The 18,122-nt window shown below is 34.1% G+C and overlaps 1 protein-coding gene across 1 annotated transcript in view; it reads left to right on the forward strand.

The window, feature by feature from the left end:
* MAN2A1 (mannosidase alpha class 2A member 1) overlaps positions 1–18,122 on the forward strand; it is a 117,828-nt gene that overhangs the window by 64,190 nt on the left and 35,516 nt on the right. The window contains exons 13-15 of the mRNA XM_071580285.1: positions 14,222–14,387; positions 16,237–16,467; positions 16,581–16,703. Of these exons, the coding sequence (XP_071436386.1) occupies positions 14,222–14,387; positions 16,237–16,467; positions 16,581–16,703 (520 nt within the window). The remainder of the gene's footprint in view (positions 1–14,221; positions 14,388–16,236; positions 16,468–16,580; positions 16,704–18,122) is intronic.

An 18,122-nucleotide genomic window follows, 5' to 3' on the forward strand; every position in this document is an offset into this window, starting at 1 on the left:
ACCAAAGCTTTCACAAGACAATATCCAACTGGGTGTGGGAGTACTTCTGTCTTGTTCTAAAATGTAAAACTACTGCATGTTTTGGAGACAAAACCCATGAGCGTGCTGATAAATTGGATGCTGATTCATAATTATGTGAATGCCCAATCCTTTATTATAATAGTTTTTTAGGAGTAGTTTGCCAGAGTTTATACTTCTGAAATGGCAAGAGTTGCACTCACTGAACTTGGGTGTCTGGGGTGTGTTGAATCTCTTGTCATCCAGTTTAGGTGTCAGCAGCAGGTAAAGGGTATGTTGACAGTGTGAGTGAGATTTTAGATCTAGTTCTATCTACATTGTTTCCTGAAGACATCATTGTAGGGGAACGTGATACACAACCAAATAACTGAATTGACTCGGATTTTGTAGTAGTGTTGGGCATAACTTGGTGAACCTAAGAGTGGAAAAACCTAATAGCAAACATGCTTTCCTTTTTTTTTTCCCTTTTTCCTTCCTCTTTTTTGCTTTAACTTCTGTATCTTCATGTACCTGACTGGTAAGTGTAGTACTGAGCTCCACTGCACTTGATAATCGTGGTGTAAGGCATCCTATCTGAACTGACAATACTGTGATATTGAAAGTTGTTTTAAAATCACTGACTCAGGGTTATTTTTAGTGCTAACCCAACGATTCACATAATTTTCCCACTAATAACGTCTGTCAGCTAGTCTTTGAGGATAAATGTGGTATAATACCCTTCTTATCAGATTAGTTTAATAGCTTAGCAGGCACAATTTCCACAAGTTGAAATGTTTAGGTTTCCTGGGGTGTTAATTATGAGGAGGGTGCACTTTAATTAATAATTTCTTCAAAGATCTGTCAAAGCACCAATCAGTTTATTGATATCCACCTTATAAAAGAAAGTTTCCTATTTTCAATTAGAGGATACAAAATCATCTGGGCTATTATCCTTAATTTGATGCCTATGAGCAGGTTTTGACATAAAGTTGTAATTAATGTTTCAGTGATCTTTTTTGAAAAAGAAAATCCTGATTTAAGATTTGTCAAGCTCCTTGTCTTTTCAAAAATTGGCTTGGCAGGGGTCCCCATGCTTTCTCAACACAGCACTATAATGTAGACTGTAAAGCTGTGTTACTAAGTTTAGTGTGTGATAAAGAATAATGTACAAAAGTAAAAAATTCTTGGCAGAGCTGTGTCCATGGTTGGATGATGACAGCAAGGGTAATGTGTCTGAGAAGGAAAATTTTTCGGTGTGAAGTGCCATAACTGTGTCTTTTTGAGCTTAGAAAGTGACTGGATGAGGGTAATACTCTCATTTGGTAACTTTAGGTTCGGTGGTGATTTTTTCATTGGTTTTTTTTTTTTTTGGCCCATGTTGCCTTTGTTGGTACAATCAATCTAAACTTAAGTTACAAGGAAACGGCACTCCAACAGCATTTGACATTTTAATAATATACATTTTAATTCTTTTCAGGCTTGCATGATTTCTTAGGCATACATATTCCTAGCTATATTCTGAAACAGCTGAAAACAACAGATAGATGAAACAAGAGTATTTTCAATTGCCAATGAGGTAGAAAAAAAGTTTAAGGAAAACGAGAAAGAATACAGTAACATTTAAGATGAGTTCAGAAATATTTGTGGCAATTCATACATTCTTAAAATGCACATTGTTCCCCAGAGGAAAAAACATCTCAAAAAAGCAAGCAAACAAATGAACCCTAACCAAACAAATAGTTTTAGTTTTTCATTGTATGAAATAGTGATAGCAATATGCACAGCCTTGTTATATTTTTGTTAAAGTGAAACCTCTGTATTAGTGTCTTTAAGGAAGATGGATAGAATGAATGGTCATTCATTCAAGCCTTAACACTCTCTCCTTTTGCTGTGCTTAATTAAGCACTTATATTAAACACATGTTTAATATAAATGTTAATAAAGTTAAAAAAATCAGAAAACACCTTTAAAATTTTGTGCGAATAGCCTGCACTTTTAGGTTCCAATATTTTGGCTGCTTTGGTTGAATACAGCCTAACGACTTTTTTGGAATTACTTTAAAGTGTTAATCTTGGTGTTCAGCTGCCTGATTAATTTACTAGATTTCAGTTGACCTGTAACTGCCATGAACATGTTCTGCTTGTAGTAAACTCAAGGTCATTCTGACTAAATTGAAAGCGTATTTAAAATGCATTCTTGATTTTCTGATGGAAGAGCTTTTGCAAAGACAGTGAAATGCTTGGCTGACTCAGGATAATTCAGACATCTGAATCAAGAAACATCAGTTAATGTGAACTTGGATATTTCAGTAAAACTGATTCTGGTAAAAGTGGTGACTTCAAAATGAACAGAACTAAAAGCATGATGCATTCATTCTGTGTTGTAGGTGGAGTTTACCTGTCCAGCTCTCTTTATAACCAAATCCAGCACACCCTCCACTGACAGTGTCTAATGAGACAGGAACTGAGGGATATGGAAGAGTTCACAGCACATTAATCTCTTTATTCCTGCTCTTTCTTTAAAGTCACAACAGTTTTTCAGAGGCTTCCATATTTACTCTGGAAGTTTTCTGCTTTTTGTGTGAACTATACTACATGCAGACTTATCTGAGAACTGACTCTAGGCACTGGTAGTTGACATTACTCTAAAAGACTATCTGTGAACTCCAGAAACAAAATAAATAAGCCAAGAAATCAGTGCATATTTGGATGTAAGGGGCAGCTTTTTTGAAACAGAACCAAGGTACATTTTTTGAGTTATTATAAATTGTCATTATGAAGGTGAAAAAGGTAGCTTTAATTTGCAATTCATTGTACTCCAAAGCTTTTTGTGGAATTAATCTTTATTTTTCAGAACTCAGTTTTTGAATGTTACTCTTCTGAATTCAAATTATTCTAAAGATTGTTAAATTTCAAACTTTTAATCATTACTTTGCAGTGTATAGAAATTCTTATAAATCGACCTTCTTTTAGTTTTTAGTCTTATTGTTGATGAACCAATGACAGGCTATTCTAAATGTTTTCATTTTCTGACTGTCTTTGAAATTGCCATTGGAAAATTAAACAAGTAAATAAGTTCATAGTTTGTAGCATTTGTAGAATCTTTGCAGTTTTTCAAAACTACACAACTTTTGGCTTTTCGTTCCAATGCACAGAATATCAGCAGTTTTTTGTTGGGATCTGCAGTACCAGTGCAGTCAGATCATGAAGGTGTTTGATGCTTCAGTTGCTATAAAAAATTACAGCATTAAAATGAAATATGACATTTAGGTCTTACAGAAATTTCTGGTTTCCTCTGAGAACACTGCAATGGAAGTATCATATGAAACACAGAAAAAATAGATTAACTAAACATACTTTAAAGGAAAGAAAAAAAAACAACCCTGAGTTTCTTTTCAGGAAAAAAAAAGTTACCATTCTGAAAGAATATGCTAGCAAATAACTGAATACAACTGAAAGATCCATATTGTATGCATATACTTGTTGAAGCTGTTTTGGAAGTAGAAAATACACATTTTCAGTTTTAGTACATTTGTGTATTATTTCTTTTTTTTCCAGGCACTGGCCCCCACTTCAGCCTTTTTACTGGAGTTACTTTGAGGCAATATTGTAGTTAGTCCAAGGCTTTCAAGGCATAGACTGAAGTGATATGGAATACTTAAAAGTCTTTCTGCTCTTCTGAACCAGATCTTTTTTCCCTTCTAAATGCAGATTTATAAAGCCTGCACTACAAGAGGAACAAGGAAAGGATTTTAGTGAAGGTACTTCCTGATCCTGAAAAAGTCAGGGGGCTTCAAGCCCATCCTGGACCTCAGAACATCTCACAACTTTGTGGTAAAAGACAAATTTAAAATAGTGCCTTTGGACTTAATCCTTTTATCCTTAATTGGAGAGTAGTTATGTGCTCCAGATTAGGATATGTGTGCCACTACTATCCATCTAAATCATAGGAAGTATATGTATCTGGCATATGTAGTAGGTACATAACATTTAAAAGTCTTGTCTGAGGTTGATGTTGATTTTTTTGTGTTTCCAAAATTTATAGTTCTTGCTGTGCTATTGTCTGTGTTTATTGTGATTGCTGTTTCCTTGAGGGTGTTCCATGGCTTGTTCTTGAGAAAGCTACACAAAGGTCCTGTTCCTGTGAGAGTGAAGGGATGGATTATGTGCCTATTGTCTGCCTAATTCTGTGCCTTTTGCATGACCAATGGATATTATAAAGATTTATCTGTAGGGTTATACAAAAGAGAATTGATAGGAATGCATGTGCGTGAGTTCTCTCACCTTCACTAATTAGTTTAAAGTTCAGCTTTAGGTTTGTCATTAGGAAGGATAATCCCAGAGTGGTTCTGAAACATCAAGCTAAGATAATGGAGCTTTTTTTAAGCATAGGATCATTGGTTTTATTTATTTGTATGTTAATCCAGACTGTTAGCCACTACTGCCTTTAGAAAGAATACTTAATTTTAACATAGCTTTATTTCTAAACTATACATTTAACTTCCTTCTCAAAGGCTATTATAGTCATAACATTATTCTACATTGTGTTAGCTGGAACTCTAATGAATTCTTGTGGATTTACTTATTTATTGATAGTATCTCTTTTTTATTTCTTGATGTCACCAGTCTGGTATTGAAATGAAAAGCTTATCTCTGGATAATAGATTCTGTTTCCACCTTTTTATACCTTATTAAAGCAGCCCAAATTTATATTGTGCACTTGTAGTTTCAGGTTGAGATCAACTTCCTACTAATTCTTCTGCAGGATATTTTTCATAACCTGCAAAAGATGTCTTATTTTAGGAGGATGAAAAAAATCTTAGTATTTCTTCATATATGATAATATTTTATTATATGTATTCAAGATTAATATTCCACTCCATAGTAAAGAATTTAATTGGATTACAATTTGCTCCTTAGATGTAAATTGATTTTTTTTTCTTGCTACATCTGTGACAGTATTGATGAATTTACAAGAAGCTTATATGGATTCGATGCAGGGGAACATATTACCATTATTTATTTTATCTAGTTAGATAAGCTGATAAATCTCCTTAGACTTTATCCAGTTAATGAAAAGCCCCTTGGGAAGGTATTGGAATCTTCTTTTGGGGTAAACCTGCTTTTCTCTGGCTAAATAGGGAACTGTTCTCTATAACTTGATTTTTATTAAACCACTCATATTCCCATTGCCTCAAGTTTTGTGTTTACATTTGGCACTATATCTGAGAGTGTAGCTCTTCAATTGTAAGTTTTTCCTCACAAAAGACTTCTATATTTAATAAAATATCTAGGATTGTATAGTTATGAATGCTAATGGTTTCAGTATCTGCTGTATCTCAGGGGAGGTCTTCATTAAAGCTGCAGCACTTATTGAAATATTTATTATTGAAAATATTGAAATATTTTAATATAATTAGATGTGTTGATTCAGTTTAAAGTACAATTGCACTGGAGTTTCATTTGTTGCTTTGACCTTAACTTTGTGCTACCTTCACTCAGTTAGTAGGCAGACTTGCTGACTGCCTAGCTGTTTTTTAAATGCCCATTGATAAATGCTGGACATCACATATTATTCAAATTAAATCCTTTGGTATCTGGGTACAGTGGATTTTTTTTTTTAATTATGCAAAGTGAGGCCAAATACAATCAAGGAATCCTTTAGGTCAGATAACAAAATCACAAGTTTCCTTTTCTATCACTCGTGCTAGTAGAGTAGAATGTAAATAGATTGTAAAATCTGAAATCATACTGGTAACAACCGCTCTATAGGATTGTTTTTAAAACTATCTTAGTAAACTGTACAAATTATTACATAGTCAAAGAATGAAATGAAGCAGGCAAGTGGAAGAATTATATGTTGACTAACCAAATAGACAGTAGTGAAGCAGAAGACAAGGCATTAGAGAAGATCGGACTGAGTGTTACTTGTATGGTATCAAAAGCAATTTTGCTTTTGGATGATTTAAATGGAAATGTTCTGTGTGAGATACAGCTGAACAGTGTGTTATTCAGAGTGATGAAGAAGAGTGATAAAAATATGCTATCTAGTTTCAGAAAACATACTTTGAGAGATAAGACTTGGAAAGGGTTAACAGGAAAACAAGAGTACTAAGTCAAAGAAAACAAACAAAGAGAGATTGACAAAGCATCATCTGTTTAGTTTGAAAAGACAATAATGAGGAAGATAAACCTGTAAATACATACAGGTTTATTACAGAGTCATATTGTACTTGCAATGGAAAAAAGAAGACATACATAGGGAAAAGTTTTAAAGTAATAAAAAATTTTATTGTATTTTAGCAATAAAATTTTGCTTCAGCTACACAACAATATAATCAGTTTTGGATCTTTTCAAGAACAGTGATTGCAGCATTTGTCAAAGTTTTTTCTACTGAATTCTCATTTTGGTTAAGAGACCAAGCTACAACAACCCTCTAGTCCAGTGGGGTTTTTGTTCATATCTAGATTTTTCTTTCTCTCTTCAATTAAGTCTTGAGAGTCACAGCAAACCAGAATATTTTGTAGTACCTGGCATGACCTAAGATTATAGGTTAGTCTGTTTCATACACAGTCTTCTGTTTGACTAAATGGAATAAGAGAGAAAAGTGGACTGGTTTAAGGCATAAAGGACCTTCCAGTGATATGAAATACTGCCTGATGTTTATATGGGGACTAGTTGCTCTAAGGAGAGAACATCTCTTAGAGTTGCTGTCTCTAATGCACAGGCACAACAATTTGCACTCCATTTATTGTACAGGCAAACAGAATTTCCTGTTTAGGATAAAAAGGGATTTTTCCTCTGACAAATGTTATTTTGTCACTTGGTAGATCTGCTATAAAAGGTAGAATGCTTTATGTATCACTTTTGATAAGAGAGTTGTCTGACTACTGGATATTTTAACTGTTTTGTGCTTTAAATGTTTGCAGAGTAATGCTTGGGAGGTTTTGAAGAGGGCTTTTGTTTGTGGGGTTTTTTTTCAGTACTGTGGATAGGCAGATTTCTGATGAGATGAGGATTCTTGAGTAGTGTAATAACTATGTAGATTAGTAGCAGCAGATCAGTTCTGTATGGGAATGCAAAGAAATTTCCCAATACTGGAATATCCTGCTTTTGCCCTCTGCCTCCACACCCCTCCATCACCTTCTCCCCCAGAAGTTCTACCTCTAAAAAAAAAAATCCTAAATCCCTAACATCATATTTCTGTAAATTAGTTGGTATGGTTTGACATGGAAGTGTATTTTCCCTTCTGTAAAAAAATAACCAACACAAAGCTCTGATGCAAAATGATCCCATCTAATGGGTATTACTGATTTTATTCCCTTGTGGAATATGAACTAGGAAGAAAGTAGTTTTTATATTATTGGACAAGTATCCATGCATATATCTTCAAAAATACATTAAGTAATTCCTCAAGGGACTTTTTATGACAAAATTAACTGGCAAATTGATTTAGACACTTTTTGTTTCCTTCTTTATCTTAAGGTTTGCCATTATTAAAAGAAGATTGTGGGCCACATGTCACTGATAATAGTTCAACGTACACAGAGACACAGAGCTCAGTGTTTTGAATAGCATAATAGGAAAAGTATTACTTGGATGAAATAATGAGAACCTTTTACATTTCAGAAATAAATATTCATGTTTCAGAGAGGGAAATCTGGATAGTTTAAATACCTTCAGAGACAAATTTTCGTTAAAACAAGCAGGAATCAGACTTGAATATGTTTCAGAAAGTGGATTTGTCATGATTTTCATGCAAGAGGGCTTGAATGACTTTGTCCAAAACCTTATCTGTTACCTAACTTTCTTACTAATTGAGTTTTGAATAAGACTGAGAATTGTGTTGAAATGCAGTGAAATGTACAGTTTCTGAAGCTCAATTTGGTAACTGATAGAAGAGTTTTAGCAAAAAATCATTAATGTGCTGTCGAGGAGAAGTGTCACAGTCATGAACCTGCACAGTTGGCTTCTGATGAAACCTGTTCCTAATGGAATATTGAGAACAGAACATGGACTGAGATACTGGAAAATGTCTAATTTCTGTATAACCAGAAGGTCAGTATGAATCCTGAATCCCTTATTTAAGAAAAGTATAGTAAATTGTATATATGACATTTATTTTCAGGAGAATTATTTTATAGTCTCTATCTATCTTTAGGAATTCATAGCAGATAGGCATGCAAAATGAATGAGTGGATCTGTACTTAAAATCTCATGTTAACCATACTTTTGACTGAGGAGGCCTTGACTCTTATGTGAGGGACCATAAGAACTTTGAGGAGAGCTGGGTAACTTAACATAAGGTGGGGTTTTTTGCTTAGTATTTTGAGTATATTGGGTAAATATTCATCAGAATTTTCAAGAATTGTTATGGTTAGATTTTATTCAGTTTTCCCCCATGGCTCTCTAAAACAAGGGGAGAGCTTTTTAAATAACAGGAGAGGAATTTTTGTGGGGTTTTTTGGTTTTATTTTGTATTAAAAAATTGAGGAAAATAGGTATCTACATGTTTTCTTGGACTTCAATGGAGGAATCATGAAAGCCTTTTCTTCAGGGGATGTTGTACATATTTGCAATGCATAGATAAATACCTTGTTTAAATAGATGGCCTTTGTTCTCTTCTTTCCATATACCTCCATCCCCAAAGACATGGACCACCCCAGGCCTGTGTATGTCAATTCATAGCATTTTTTTAGGATTCTAGATTTCTTGGACTTTTTGGGATTTTTTTGTTAAGCTTATGACATATGTCAGAAGTCACATAATTCAGATTTTTTAATGGTATTTTTGGAAGCTGCCGTGGCATGCAGTGCTTTCTGCCCTGTAAATACTAAGCCCTAGTTTGTTTCCACCTCATAGACATCAGTGTTCAGTAATTAAATGTTACTACTTATTGATTCTTCTCACATACTGCAAAGTAATTTTTCTTGCAATTTTGAGATACAGAACACTTTTGATTTTCTTTTTAACATCCAAGTGATTTTTTTTGTCTTTTTAGAGAATTGCAGATTTGTTTACAATTCTAAAATATTAATCTATCAAAGTCCACCTACTGCCAAAATCTCAGAATACATTTCTAGCTGAATTCTGGTTTCTAACTCTAGTTATTTTGGTGACCCTTAACATGTGTAGTTACTTCAATTCCTTTTCTCAGTAGCTTAGAGCATTGTAATGTGTTTCATTACTCCCCCTCATGACATTTCAGAATTTATGTGCATCTGTTTTATTTCTTTCATTCTTCAGTGGAAGACCATTGATATTCTGTGTCATTTGGCTTCATGGCTTGTACCTTTTCTCAGTTTTGGTTGTACTTGTTGCATTCTTATTCTCACCAGTTAGATGTTTTTCAGCTTAGCCTCTATAGAAGGGTGAAAGAAACTATTCAGCTTTGAATGTCTTGTTCATGTAACTGCATTAAAATTGTGCATATGACTCCAGTGAACCAATTCTGATGACAGCATTTATCATGTGAAGTGCTCCAATCTGTCTTGGGGGTTGTTGTCAGAGAAACTTTAGTAAAATTGGTCAGTCTGAGCTAAGCGTTCCTCAAGGCTTTGATTCTCAAAGCATATTTGAATAAAGGTCCTCCACAGAGCAATGAAAGCTGTTGTCTTTAGTTGTGAGATGAATCCAAGTGTCTTAAAGGAATGATCTGAAAAAGCCTTTGTCACTGATGATCCTCTGACTTTTACTGGTAGTGAGTTGTGATTTCTCACATTATTTGAATGCATCCCTTGTGAAGGCAGCATAGAATGAACTTGGAAAGAAAGTGGTTTTTGTGTTGCAGGTGTTACCAGTAAATATGTATGTCAATGCATATGCCCATATGTTTATGCACATCAGTGAAATCTTTTAAAATGCTGAAACTTTTAAGTTTAAGAAAAAATACTCTTCTAGTAAGCAAAGATTAAAGTTTTTAGGGATCAGAGTTATCTTTATTTGTATTTTTGCCCATAAATAAAGCTACACCAGTTTATGTGTTTTCTTGATAATTTAATGAAGAAAGTATTTGAAATAACAGGAAGTGGCTGTTTCTGACTTGGGCTGAAAATGTCCCACAGTAAGTTAAAGCTTTTACTACAGGAAAGACTCGTCAAAATATTCTTTGGTACTTGAAGGTATGCTTTTAATAGCATTTATTAATGGTATATGGTAGGTTATCTGGGTAGAGTGGTCCTGTTTGTATGACTAAGAGACCTTTGTTCTGAGTTTGAGACACCCAGAAAAGTATGGGATAAAAAAAATTCAAGGTATATCTTTTCAAAAGTATCTGAAAAACAGGTGTCAGGATTTGTTTCCTGAATTTGCAGATATTTACAATGAATCTAATTTAGGATTAAGAGCTCAAATCTGCACCCATTTCTCATTTTTGATGGGCTGAGAGCAGCAAACTCCTGCTCCCTGTGCACAGATGAAATAACATGGTCTCTGTGTGAGTAAACTTGTTGTGATTTTACCTTTTGAAAGTTACATTTTTTTCTTTTGTGTCAGTACATTTTATAATAAAATAGTTTCAGAATTCTTAGATTACGTGAATAAATGAAGGAAATCGTGGCTGACACTCAACCAGAATGGAGCATCTAGAGTAAAATATTTCAGATAAAATTTTTGATATGTACTTTACCAATAAACATTAACACCCACCCACTCCCCTTTACCTGGATGAAAGATATGAACTTTAATATTTTACTTGGTGCTACTGCCATAGACCTGTGATCTGAATAATGAAAGGAAAATATTTGCTTGCTGTTTCTGAAAGATAATAATAGTCATGTTTTTGCCTTAAAAATGGGATAGAAAACCTTTTAACATCACCAAGTTGCTTCTCTGTGTAATGTAACTGCAATGCATTGGGCAATCATACTCAACTTTTTTGTAAGACATTCTTTGCTATGATGCAGCTTGAGTGAGGTGTAGCTCTTCTGTTTCATATAAAATTTAAAATTGTTTTAGTGGGATGTTATTTAAAGGTGGGGATTGAATGGTACTCCAGAAATAATGTGATTTAATTACATTAGTTAGTGCTTTTGTATGTACATAAGAATTATATCTTACTTAGTATAAACACTTCAGTCCTGCAGGAATGATAGCTCAAAATGAAATATTAGCATCTAGGCAAAATTCCTGCATTTCAAGTGCTGAAGATCTGCCCTGTCATTACTAGCTTCATCTCACTGCCTTATTGCTCTATACACACATAATGCAGTGATTCAAGAAGGTATAACACGTCTTTATCTTGGCACAACAAGGACTTTGTTTTATTCAAATTAAAAAAATAAATAAATGTAGTCTGGTGAAATATAATAATAACATGGCAGTTCCTAAGGTCTTTTGTCATAGGTGAATTTGTCATGCAACTAATTAAAGTTGTGAAACATGTTTATATCTGTGGGAAGGTGAACAAGGTTCCTGGAAATATTTTCGTACTAATACACTTTTGCTTGGCAGATAATTTGAATTTAATGAGGATGTGCATCATTACTTAAAATTTATTATATGCATAGGCTCACATTTTACTTGGAGGCATAAGAATTGAGGAATTCCATTGTATAAACAAATTGAATAAATTTTTTGTGATATCTGTTGATGGGAGAGAATAAGGATTTATTTTGAGGTTTGGTGTTGGATCACCTCGTAATCTGTATTGTTTCTGACAGTTTCTTCTTTGACAATATATGAGAAGTCCTTAAAAATTGTCTTATTAATTTTATAATTTTTTCTCTTCCTACTTTCTGATTGGTGAGATTGAAAGCAACGTTGGTTTAGTTAGGTTTTGACTCCACAAATGTTATTTAAACAATGACAGCAAGAAGAACAACAAAACCCCCTATTAACATTAACCAAAACATTTCATTTAAAATCTTACCCCTAAAGAAGGCAATCTCCAGTTAAGGAGGAGTGTAAAATTACCTACCCGTATTGGAGAGGCTCTCAGAAAGTCTTGCACAAGTTCTTAAAGACTCTGAAAGCTGACACAGAATATGGTTATTTATTACATTATCTGGTAATAAAGGAGTCTTCAACATGAAACAGGGTGGAAGAGACATACCAAAGCACTTTTTGTTATGGCTACAAATATACGTTGAAAATTGTTGTTGTGCTTAGAAGTCAGATTCAACAATACTTCATCACAGGGATCTAAGGAGTTAAAAGGGAAATAATTTTTATAGGAAGATCATTCTATATATGGCAAGTCATCCAAAGATTCCTGATATAAAAAGCTAATATAGCCTCTGATTTTTTGTTTATTCAACTAATGAGAAATTTGAGTTGACCTTTCATTTCCTACTGATTGTGAGGTAATAGAGCAGCAGTGAAGTGCTGTGAAATTTACCAGCCCAAGTTTGACACTGGAAAAAAGTAAAGCCAGTGAAAGATAAGGAGGAAACAGTGGCCTGCTTAGGATTCTATGTATCTGTAGACCAAAACTTCTTTTGCTAAAATTAGGGAAGCGTTGCAAAATAATCAAAAAGCAGAATGGAAAAAAAGTAGTCAGGATTTTTCAGGACTACGGAGAAAAAGGAAGGATTTTCTTTGTTTATCTGTATTGCATTGTTGGTATAGTTGTACGTTAATTGAAGTCTGATGTTACAGCAACACTGTGTGGCAGTCCTCAGTCTCAGAATAAGAAGTTAGATATGTACTTCCTTATTACCTCCAAACAGTTTGCTGCTGTTCCTCTTCCCTGAAGTTTTGCTGTTTCTTTATTTCCAAAGGGTCATCTCAGCAGTTTTGTCCACTGCCTGCCAGAGTTTATGGTATGAGGGACACTTTACTCTCCTCTGACATGTATGTGAAGGAGGGCTGCCCTCAGTCTGTACACAGCTAATGTTGGGAAAGAGAAAAGGGTTTAGCTATGTAAGCAACTTGTTCACAGGACCTTAGTGCAGTGCAGGATAGCGGATAATGGAGCACAGAACATCTAAACGTGCAGGTAAGGAACCTGGAATAGTTACAATCAGCATGTGAGATTATGGAAAGAGGCTCAGCCACAGGTCAAAGACCTGAGTGGCAGAAAGAGATTTGTAGTTTGGGTGAAAGGAGACAATTCTATGCGAAGTGGTTTGATCTGTGAGGGCGGTAATTGAATTTGAAGATTAAGATGAGAAAGCAAAGGAAAGAAAACCACTGACAAACCCCTGAGGAATCCACAAAGAAAATGGAGCAGAGAATGAGGAAGAAATGCTGAAGGAGTGATTTGATAAATAAAAAATGGGTATCATGAAAACTGCTGGAAGATGCTCATGAAGTAAATTGTGCTTCACAGTGGGAAGGATCAAGGAGACAGAATATTGGTTCTGCTGTATATAGATAAGAAGTTATGGGAAATTTTGACTAGAGCATTTCATGCTATTAAAAACTTTAAATAAAGGGTGACATGAACAGAGGGAAACTTCAGGGAACAGTTGTAAATAGTGCATCCTTTGAGCTTACTAAAAAAAGGCATGAAGTACAATGATAGTCCTACAGATGGATGAGGCACAAATGCAAATGTAACTTTATTTTTCTGTACTCAAAATGTAAGAACCTGTATTAATAACTAAAAAATATATAAGCTAGTAAAGTCACACGATTCAGGTCAGGACTTTTTTTAGTTAATAAAATAATATGTGTTCAAATGGATGAAAAGGCATAAGATTACCTAAAAATATAGTTATTCCATATGTACCTGATAAGAAGATATGCAAACAGTTGCCATAGTTGGTAAATTATGGCTTAAATAATTTTGTACTTTATCTTATAGAAAAGAGAAACTGGCTCCTTTAATGAATACATGTCATATATATATATATATGTACAGCAAGTTTTGTTCATTATTTCATTGTTTCTAAACTATGTTAAAGGGAAGGCAGTTGTGGATAAGAATTTAATAGTTCAGCCTGAAAAATACATTTAAAATGCCCTTAAGTATCGTGATTGTTCTTGCAACTTTAATAGAAATACTTTAGTAGTAAAGGTGGGAAATTAATGTATTTTTTGTAAGGTATTTTCAAAATTTCTTGGAGAAATAATAGTGTTAAGAAAAGAAGATCTACAAAGAATTGATGTTAAATATCCATCGTTTCCTTGCTATGTTTTGTATATTTATTTGTTGTGGTATGTACCTGTTGTTCTAATGTTGTTTTAATGCTCTGTATGTAAAATTTATGTGCAGTAATATTAAACCTGAAGGAGGAAGCTCGGTTGCCAAAAGATAATTTAGTAAAAATGTTTTTTTCAGATACCTTCTGATATATAATCCTACAGACCAAGAGCGATTTTCAGTGGTTTCAGTCAATGTGAATTCACCCAAAGTTAAACTGTTGTCTCCTTTGGGAAAACCTGTTACTGTCCAGATTAGTGCTGTTTGGGATGGAGCAACTACAGTATCACATGAAGCATATCAGGTACACTACTTTAAGTAAATTAAAGCATTTAAGTTTTTTTCTTTTTTTTTTTTTTTTTGGCAGATATTGTAGCTTCATAGTTGAAGAAAATAGAAGGCATATTTCATGTATTGGCAGTTCTGTCTTCAGTAGACAGTGGCATTAATTCAGTCATCTTAAGTAAAAATGAATAATTTAAAAATCAACCTAAGTATTTAACATTAGTGTTTCTAAAAGTGGTAAGTTAGTAAACCTTTGTGATATGAAATATTCTATTTAAAGGATGAGTTTTGGCTGCATGAACAGAAAATCCTGGATGCCTATCTTTCCCCCTAACTTTCTGAGGCTGCATCTTTCTTCAAGTGATAGTCTATAGCTGCAGTCTGTATGTTCTTAAGCTGGATGGTCTTGTAAGTGCAATGATTTAAGGACTTAGATTCAGGGTTTTTTTTCTTTTCTATACTTGAGCTCGACATGTCTTTGTGTCCACCCTTTGTTTTTTGTTTGAAGCAAATGTTCTGAGAATTATTTGAGTCATACATCATTATATAAGATTGTCCTCAATAACCCCACCACACATCACAAATTAATTTTGTTAAATTCTTAGTGACACAGTAGTAGTGTGTTATTGTAATAATAATGTATTACTTTCAGGCTTACATTCTGATTCCTTTTGACGTAGGAACTTCTTTCAGGGTAATATGCCTGTGAAGATCATTCAATAAGTGTCTCTCAGTTGTGTGATAAATATTGGGGGTAAACCCTGTTAAGCAGCTAGACCCCACACAGCCACTCACTCACTGACCCAGTGGGACAGGGGAGAGAATTGGACAGGTAATGGTGAGAAAATTCATGGTTGAGATAAAGATAGTCTAACTGATAAAGCACAAGCTGTGCACACAAGAAATAAAGCAGATTCTTTCACTTTATCCTGTGAGCAGTAGGTGTTCACCCATCTCCAGGAAAACAGGGCTCCATTACTCATAGCGGTGACTTAGGAAGTGCCATCACTGAATGTCCCACCCTTCCTCTTTCTTCCCACAGTTTTTATTGCTGAGTGTGATGCCACATGGCCTGGGTTATACCTTTTGTCAGTGGGGGCCCACTGCCCTGCCTGTGTCCCCTCCAAACTCCTTGTGCACACCCAGCCTGAACATGGGAGAAGCAGAAAGGGCTAATGCTGCATAAGCACTGCTCAGCAGCTTCCACTGTCATCAATGTGGTTAATACTAAAATCAAGCACCATATGTCCTACTAGGAAGAAATTTAAGTCTATCCCAGCCCAAACCAGCACAATAATTAACACTGTTACTGTCTGAAGAAGAGGAAATAAAATAACTTTTCTGGACCTCAAATTCTAAGTAAATTGCTTTGGAGATACACATGGCCTATTACTCTTCTCTACAGAGTATAGCTTTTAAATAACTAAAGATTAAAAATGAGACACTTGCCTTGTATTTAATTATTTAAATTTGTGCATTTTTAAATGTAAATTTTGAATTGAAGTGGTGACCTCAGTGTGCACTTGACACAGAACACATATATCTCTGAAGAACAGCAAATATGCTCAGAACTGCACATCACAGCTAATATTATTTCTCAGCAAGATTCAAAATCATTATTGCATAAATATAATGGTGATCTTGATGCCAAGCAAATTAGTGATGCAAGTGTTTTTGTTAATTCTTCTTAACATTCAGCTATTAATTTTGGAATGTCATTTGTAATTTCATATTCATTTGTGTACTGTGGGAAAAATTCAGCCAACCTAAAATTATTCCAGAAAATGGGATTACTCTGAGCATGAATTCAGTATAAAAAGTTGTTATTTTGCTATTTTTAATGATGGCTTCTTATTTGCTCCCAACAGATATCTTTTGTGGCACATCTACCACCTCTTGGGATTGGAGTTTACCAGCTTTTGGAGGATGAGAGTTCAGAAGCAGTTTTAGCTGACTATAATATATACATAAGGAACAGTAGGCAGGAGAAGCCAGACAGACTTTTCAAGATAAAAGAGATGGAGAATTCTGCAGATAATATAGTCTTAGAAAATGCATACATGAAACTGTGGTTTTCAGGAATGTCTGGATTACTGGAGGTGTGTTGCATTTTATTTCAAAACACAACATTTTACTTTTTTTGAAAACTTCTGTGCTTATTCATGGAAAACGAAGTGTGTCAACTATTTCAAACTTGAATCTGTCCTTTTAGAAAATAAATACCAAAGAAGATGGTAAAAATCATCAGATGAAGGTGGAGTTTGCTTGGTATGGAACTACAAGTAACCGAGATAAAAGTGGAGCTTATCTCTTCTTGCCAGATGGAGATGCTAAGGTAAACCCTCTGTTTATAAAGAGATTATAATCTTTAAGAACCTGAAACATTCTGCAAATAGAGATTGGAAAAGCCGGTTTTCCCTAAAACTGAAGAAAAAGCTATATGGATAGATGTAATGGCATCAGTTATTGAAGTGATTGGCAGGAGTTCATACTTTATAACGCCAGATCAGGCTAAAAATACATTAGAAATCTGAAAATGTAACAATATGGAGAATATTTATGTTTCACCAAAAAGTTAAATTGCAACCCTTGCAAGTAATCCAGTGAGATGTGACCATTAATTATAATAAAATAAGTCACTTTCCATGGTGAAAATGTATAGGACATACTGATTCATTTCTGATTCTTCACTTTTCTGATTTTTAGTATTTCTTTCATTATGAATGAGGAGCTTCTGTTTCAGAGCACAGTACTTTTCAAGCTGATATTAGCATATTTAGTTTAAAATAGTAATTAAGAGCCTGAGTCCCAATTGGTGAATGTAAAGACAGAGTAGCAAGCAACTGTTCTGATTCAGTTGCCTAAGGGTATCTGTATTTTTAGCTGTGTAGTTATTGAAGGGCAACAGCATACTCCTATTACTTTTGAAATTGGGAATTCAGAAAGTGTTCTTACACTGACTTAATTACCATACGGAATCTATTATACCCTTTTTGTAACTGGAAAGGTGATATTTCAGAAAGGAAATGATAAAACAATCAACATTTATGAAGCTAGCTAGTTTGCAGCATATTTCTTCTGCTGAGTTTCTCCTGTGAAAACCTAAGTTGCATACATAAGGCAGACTGGGAGTTCTATGTTTATCACTTCAGGAAAAAAGCAAGAGTAATCATTCTAGGGGGTTTTTGAGAGGGAAGGGGAGTTGGGCTTTTTTTTTCCTTTCACACATTTTCATACATTTTGAGGTCTGTGAGTTGACAGTTTAAAACTATTAGTTCCATAATTGTCTACTTTGGATATATTCAACAGGTTCACTTATTCTTAATTTTATATGCCAGTGGTTTTGATCTGCAAATACCTGAAAAATACCAGTTATGGATTTTAATTTTTACCTTTCACCAGCTGAATGTTCATATTTTAACTAATTTCATTATATATTCTAATTCATCTTTTGCTTGTAAAAACAGTAATCACTAAATCTAACATTTATCCAATTTTAACTGCACTATAAAGCTGTTTGCTTTAAAAAGAAATCTGCATAAATCCAGGTAGCAAAATCCTATGGTTTAAACAAAAAAGGTCTTCATATGTCTGCAAGCACAGTTAGAGAAGAAAAATTAAATTAAAGTACATTTTTAGTTAACATTAAAAAGGGTGGTGTTCAGCTTTTGTAACATTTTATACAATATAAATGAAATCATGATGCTCCTGAAAATTCTGCTTCATTAATGTTATGCTTCACCATAAGGCTCAT

Source organism: Pithys albifrons, chromosome Z, assembly GCF_047495875.1.
Source record: "Pithys albifrons albifrons isolate INPA30051 chromosome Z, PitAlb_v1, whole genome shotgun sequence".
Lineage (NCBI taxonomy): Eukaryota > Metazoa > Chordata > Aves > Passeriformes > Thamnophilidae > Pithys > Pithys albifrons.